The sequence below is a fragment of the Cebus imitator genome, unplaced genomic scaffold, assembly GCF_001604975.1.
Source record: "Cebus imitator isolate Cc_AM_T3 unplaced genomic scaffold, Cebus_imitator-1.0 Scaffold19, whole genome shotgun sequence".
NCBI lineage: Eukaryota > Metazoa > Chordata > Mammalia > Primates > Cebidae > Cebus > Cebus imitator.
The window spans coordinates 598,597-605,200 of record NW_016107334.1 but is presented as its reverse complement, the minus strand read 5'-3'; the positions used below and the strand labels follow the sequence as shown (position 1 = coordinate 605,200).

Genomic DNA, 6,604 nt, shown 5'->3' with positions numbered 1-6,604 from the left:
CCGCTTCCGCTTCTGTGCAGGCAGTAAACCAGACAGCTGATTCCAGTTCATTTCTACTGAGATGTGACTTACTCTCCTTGCCCTGCACTTTCCTTATCTGTAAAGCTGAGATAAAGCTGTTCCTTATCTCACGGTACCATTAAGAACTAAATGAAATAACTGCATAAACGCTTCTCCCTGGCAGGCCAGCTCTCTCTTCCAGGGAGCCTGGAGCCCATTAGGAACTCTAGATGGTAAGGCTGGCCCCTCCCACAGCTGGTCCGCAGAAGGTCAAGTGCCAGCCACGGCCGCTGGGCACTGGCGACAGGAAGGGCTGGCCCAAAGGGGCTGGTGGAGCTTAATCTGGGACGGCCCAGGGAGCCTCCCAGCTGGTGGAGGGACAGCGCCCCATCACAGCCCCATCACCGGGAGCTGGCCTCCCCCCTTAGCCCGCCCTACCTTTGATGTGCAGATGGTGGGGGATGGGGCTTCCTGGCCCCAGGCCTGCCTGTTTCTTACAAGGGGGAAGAGGCGGGTGGGGCTAGAGCCAGGAGACAGGGCCAAGGGTGATAATAAGACCCAGCTCCCCTTCCGCGTTGGGCCACGTGCTAAATCCATGTATCTCCTTCAGTCTATAAGCCAGCCCAATAGCTCTGATACTGCCTCGAGGTGCAGATGAGACCAAGGCTGGGGTATGTGGGTCCTCTGTCTAAGAAACTGACACCAGGCCTGCTGGATTCCAGGATTCCAGCCTGGGGAGCTGGCCTAGGTCCTTTGGAGGTGACTCCCAACTACCTGTCCGGCTGTTCTCACCTTCTGTCCCTCCCCTCAGCCTTGGATGTTCAACTGGGCCTTGTGGGGCAGAGGCTGAGGGGAGCCTGCCACAGTCTGCCTCCATTTGTCAAGAAATGCCCACCGGGGTCAATGTGTGCGTGGAGCAGCACGGGTCCCAGGCCTTCTCAGAGTTGGCCCTGACCGCCCTCTGCCCCAGGCGATGTGGAGGGCACAGTCTGCGCTTTATGAGACTGGCAAAGCTGTCCCCACCCCCTATGGCTTCTGTGCACCTCAGCCCAGCCCCTCCCTGTGTGCTAAACAACCCTGTGGTGGCTCAGCCTGTAAGCCCAGCACTTTGGGAGGCCACGTGGATCACGAGGTCAGGAATTCGAGACCAGCCTGACACACATGGCAAAACCCCGTCTCTACTAAAAATACAAAAATTAGCAGGCATGGTCGCATGCACCTGTAATCCCAGCTACTCAGGAGGCTGAGGCAGGAGAACTACTTGAACCCAGGAGGCGGAGGCTGCAGTGAGCCGAGATTGAGCCACTGCACTACAGCATTGGTACCCGCACCCCCACCCCACCCTCCCCCCACAGCGCCTGAACAGGCAGTTGGTGCTGTTGGCCAGTGAGTGGCGTCACCAGGTCTGGGACTGCACGCTCGCTGCCTTCACTGCACTGACCTGTCCCGCATCGCATCGTGGTCCCCAGGTGTTCCTGTGCTGCCGGAAGAGGCGTGTGGCCTGTACCCTGCACCCTTGCCTCCTGTTGAGGAGGGTGCTTCCTGGAGAGCACTCTCCACGCTCTGCCGGGCCCTTCTCACGGCTTACTGTGGGAGCACTGAGTCCACGCTGCCCACCCTCCACCTGTGATACCTTCCTACCACCTGAAGTCTCTAGCTGCCATCGATCGGAACGGGGATTAAAGGAGCCCTGCAAACCTCCGGCTAGCTCAGTTGGTGGCGTGGAAGGGAGCCTGCAGCCCTATAGGCAGGCAGGGAGGCACTGGTGCAGACCACTGCGGGGCCAGCAGGCTGGGCACATGTCCCGTCCCGTGCTCTGGGGGGGTCCCAGCTTCCCTCCACCCCGCCTCCCCAGCCACTGTGCTGACCCACTCCTGCTTAATTTAGTCATGTGTCTCAAAACTCATCTAGAAATCCTTTATTTACATTTTCTCTTAGAAAAAAATATAAAGATCTGCTGCCCTGTTGATTCCTCCGATTTGGGGTCTTTTGGTAAAGGTTTGAGGGGGTACAGGGCAGCCTCCCCAGGCCATCCATTGTCCACCAAGAGCTCCTGCTCATCTGGCCCTGGAGCAGGGCTTCCCTGAGATCAGCCCCGGGGTCCTGGGCGACAGGCGTCATGCCAGGCCTGGGGCAGTGTTGACACAAGGGGCAGGGACTGGGAGGTGCTCGGACAGCCTTGTCATCAGCAACTAGACTGGCTCACAGGCAGAGAGAACATGGGCTGGACACCATGAGCCCCATGCATGGGGCCAGGTAGCTTTGAGGTCTGGGGACTATTTGCTGTTTTCTGTGAACCACTGGAGCACCACCTCCTTGTTCTCCTTCACCCACTTGATGTTGGCTCTCGTCTTCTCCAGGGCCTGCTCCAGCGCCCGGGTGCCTGAGCCAAAGCCTATGTCCTCGTTGTTCTTCTTGAACTGCTCCAACTGCCAGAAAAACAAAGATTCTCAGCCCCGGGCGAGGTCCCAGCACAGCCTTGAGGAGGAGCTCTCTTGGGTCTCTGGCTTCCTGCTCCCACATGAGAGTCCCCAGAGATGGGAACCACACCACACCCTGTTCTGGGGACAGGGAGGACATCCACCTTGCTCCTGGGCAAAGTCCTTGTTAACACAGAGGTTGCAAAATGACAGGCCCTGGCAAAACCTGGCTCAGGAAAGATTCCGGCCTTCATGTTTAATATTTAATTATATCAATCCCATCAAGAGAGTAAAGAGGGGCAAATGAAACAGATGCCACATGGAAGCAACCAGCCAAATATAAAATACGGAAATTTCTAAACCACAAACGATCCAGTTGCTTCAATAAATAAATGTTTTTAAAAAAAAAAAAATACTACTACAAATTAGAAGAGTTATCAGTCCTGGAGGTTCTAGCCAGGCAGTTAGCCAAGAGAATGAAATAAAAGGAATCCAGGAAGGAAGAAGTAAAACTACGTGTAGATGACATGTTTGCATATATACAATTTTAAAGAATCCATTAAAAAAAAAAACTATTAGAACTAATGATTTCTGCAAGGTTGCAGGATATAAAATCGGGTTTACTCCTATACACTAGAATATACAGAAAAATTACTGGTGAAGAGTGACTGCTAGTGAGTACAGGTTTCTTTTTAGAGTAATAAAAGTGTTCTAGAATTAGACAGTAGTGATGCTTCTACCACATTTTTGTTTGGTTTGGTTTTTTGAGACAGGGTCTTGCTCTGTTGCCCAGGCTGGAGTACAGTGGCACCATCTCGGTAATCCCAGCTACTTGGGAGGCTGAGGCAGGAGAATCTCTTGAACCCGAGAGGCAAGAATGCAGTGAGCCCAGATTGTACTACGGCCCTCCAGCCTGGGTGACAGAGCGAGACTCAGTCTCAAAAAAAAAAAGCCTTTATTTTCCATATGACTTAATTATTTAGAGGTAAAATTATGTAACATCAGTGATTTGCTTTAAAATTGACTGCCCAGAAAGAGTACTGGCAAAATGCTGATCACTGTTGAACGTGGGTAATGGGCACATGGAGGTTTATTATACCACTCTTTCCTTTTGTGCCTATACAAAAATCCCAAGATGATTTTTTTGTATTGAACTGTTAACATTTCCAATGTCTGGCCACTCAGCTTCCTCTGTAAATGAGGCAGGCCTGGCAGCGGGGAGCCCGTGCTCCCTCAGGCTGACAGTGGGGGAAGAATGCAGGGCCTCTCTGGCCTGGGAAGGAAGCCCACGGAGCCCAGGGCTGGGAATGGCTTCTTACCTGCTGCAGCTCATACTCAGTGGAGAAGCGCCGTGTCACTCCCTGGATGAGGTTGGAGAAGGAGAACGAGCCACCACCGTAACTGCAGGGAGGGAGAGAGGTGAACCGTGAGGGAGGCCGGGAACTAAGGAGGCTCCTCACACCTGCTGGGGAGGGAGCTGTGATCGTAGAAGAGATGAAACTACACACACCCTGCGAGGTCCCTCCAGGACACCAGGACACAGGGGAGTCACAGCGTGAACAGGCCTGACTGCCCAGCTCCGAGCTCCCCTCTTCCAGAGAATATTCCCACCAGCCATGTTTTCCTTCCAAGTGGGAACCCCACCTTGTCTTTCCATTCCTGCCCCTACCCTAGCCCCCAGGCTTGGCTGATTTTTGTCCACTCCTGGGCAGTGTCCCCAGCATGTCCCATGCACACAGGCCACTCCCTGGGCCCCAGCCTCGGCGCTCATCATGCCTGACACCCTCTCCACAGACTCACTCGTTAAAGAGCTTCTTCCAGTTGCTCTGGACAAAGTCCCAGACGAGAGTCTGCCCGACGACGTTGTTGGCAATGCTGATGATGGTGGAGGTGGCGTCCTGCTTCCGGATTAAGTCGGGGTTCAGGGTGTAGCTCAGGTACCTAAGAGGGCCAGATGTTAGTCAGCGACTGCTAATTCAGGTGACTGAGGAGAGAGCCTGGACTATCCCATGCCCTCACCTCCGCCTGCTGGGAGCTGAGCGACCCCCACTTGGTCCTTCCTCCCCCTGTATAGGGGAAACTGAGTCACCTAAGCAGGGTCACAGGATCACTGGCTAAGCCAGAGACATGCCTGACATGGAAATATTTGACAATGAATCAATGAAGGAAAGAGTCCCAGGGTCGCAAGCCCGGACACCAGGTAAATGGCCACTCTTGTCTTTGACACTGAGGGTGGCTCTTCTTTACTGCGTCCAGGTGATGGCATATGAGGCCCACGGTGGGGGTTGGGGACCCTCATCCAAGGGCTTGAGGGGGTGCCCAGCTGGACATTCGGAAGGACCCAGGTCTAGCTACACCAGAGCCTTCGACAGAGGGGGGCATGAATCGCTGTGAGGTAAAGGCTGAGGCCATAGCAGCCAGGAGCTCGTCTCTGTCACTAATTCAAGCTTCCGGGCTGTACCGATGGCTTTGGAAAGACTGCCCCCACCTCAGCAGGTCTGTGAGGGTCGCGAGAAGGATCTGGCGAGGAGTGTAGAGGGCTGCCTGGTCCTCCAGGTGGGGAGGGGCTTTCGCAGTCCCACCCTGCCTCAGGCCTCACCTGTTCAGGATCCACACCTGGTTGCTGCAGGCCAGGGCTGCCCGGAGCTTGTCGGCCTCGTTGACCAGCGTGGCACTCCGGAACTGCTCCCAGGCGAAGTTCCACTCCTCCTCGCCGCCCTGGGCGATGGCGTTGCAGTAGACGGTGGACCTCAGGTTGGGGTGGATCCTGGCGTGAGGCGGGGAGGTCAGGTGTGGAGCAGCAATGGGGAGGATGGGACAGGGGTCTCCTGAGGACGGAGCTGCTAGCGGGGAGATGAAGGCTGGCAGAGGAGACACAAGGGAGACACTCACGGGTTATTATTGGCGTTCGCCATCCACTGCTTGAAAAGGTCAGAGACCATCTGCTGGCACTCCGGAAGTCCGTTGGTGCAGGCGGTGCTGATGGCATTAATCTCGTTGTACCTGCGCCGTGGTGACACACGGTTAGCACACCTGGCTGACTCCAGCCAAGATTCCCCTCTTGACACACAGCCCCAGGCCGGCACTCCATCTGAGGCTCTGTGGCCTAACTGGCCCTCTGGGGGCCCCGTATTTGCTCTGTGCCTTGGGCCTGAGATTCCTTGGTCCCCAAGGCAGCCCAGGGACCCAGAAGGGTAGGAACAGCCTCGAGCCCATTTCAACCCCTGGAAACCATATAACCTCAAGCCGGTGGGCTAAGCTGAGAGCTTCAGTATGGGCCTTTGTATAAAGAGGGCTGATGGGCCCACAGTACACATGGAGCCTCAGGGCAGGGCCTCCCTTCTCCTGGGTGGGGATCTCTCCCTGCCTGGTGCCTCCCATTGAGAGCTGCAGCAGAGAACACTGCTCTTGACTCCCCGGGGTCAAGGACCTCTAAACCCATGAGGGCTCCCACTCACTGGTCCATCAGGTTTTCCGGGATCACAGTCCAGTTGTTGGTGATATTTCTGAAGTGAAAGAAGAGGGGCGTGACCTGCTTCTTCAGGTAGCTCTGGGAAAAAGAAAACATGAATCGCATCAAAGACTCATGCCTGACCTGCCTGGAACCCCACGAGGCTTCTGATGTTGGGGGGCAGGCACTGGCAGGGAGGTCAGAGGTCAGGGCCTCACGTGAGGCCGAACAGTGCTCAAAGAGGCCCGTAGAAGTCTAGAGTTCAAATAACTGAGCCAAGGTGCTTTCTGCTCAAAGCATTAGTCAGTTCCAATAGTCTGTCTAAGGGTCACCATTTCTTTTTTTTTTTTGAGATGGAATCTCACTCTGTCACCAGGCTGGAGTGCAGTGGCACGATCTCAGCTCACTGCAATCTCAGCCTCATGGGTTCGAGCAATTCTCCTGTCTCAGCCTCCCGAGTAGCTGGGACTACAGGCATGCACCATGCCCAGCTAATTTTTGTATTTTTAGTAGAGACAGGATTTCACCATGTTGGCCAGGCTGGTCTCGATGGTCACCATTTCTTAATATAATGTGTTGGGTTTTCCCCTCATGATCATATGTATTCCATGACTTGCCTGGTGCGGTGGCTCACGCCTGTAATCCCAGCACATTGGGAGGCTGAGGCAGGTGGATCACCTGGGCCCAGGAGTTTGAGACCAGCCTGGGCAACATGTGAAACCCCGTCTCTACT

The 6,604-nt window shown here is 55.0% G+C and overlaps 1 protein-coding gene across 1 annotated transcript in view; it reads right to left on the bottom strand.

Moving 5' to 3' along the window:
- Nucleotides 1–1,903: 1,903 nt before the first annotated feature.
- The window catches only part of LOC108295266 (alanyl aminopeptidase, membrane), a 19,084-nt gene continuing 14,383 nt past the window's right edge, over nucleotides 1,904–6,604 (bottom strand). The window contains exons 15-20 of the mRNA XM_017517339.2: nucleotides 5,879–5,970; nucleotides 5,313–5,423; nucleotides 5,020–5,187; nucleotides 4,221–4,361; nucleotides 3,740–3,821; nucleotides 1,904–2,429 (exon numbers count right to left, since the gene is read on the bottom strand). Coding sequence (XP_017372828.1) covers nucleotides 2,277–2,429; nucleotides 3,740–3,821; nucleotides 4,221–4,361; nucleotides 5,020–5,187; nucleotides 5,313–5,423; nucleotides 5,879–5,970 — 747 coding nt within the window. The 3' untranslated portion in view covers nucleotides 1,904–2,276. The remainder of the gene's footprint in view (nucleotides 2,430–3,739; nucleotides 3,822–4,220; nucleotides 4,362–5,019; nucleotides 5,188–5,312; nucleotides 5,424–5,878; nucleotides 5,971–6,604) is intronic.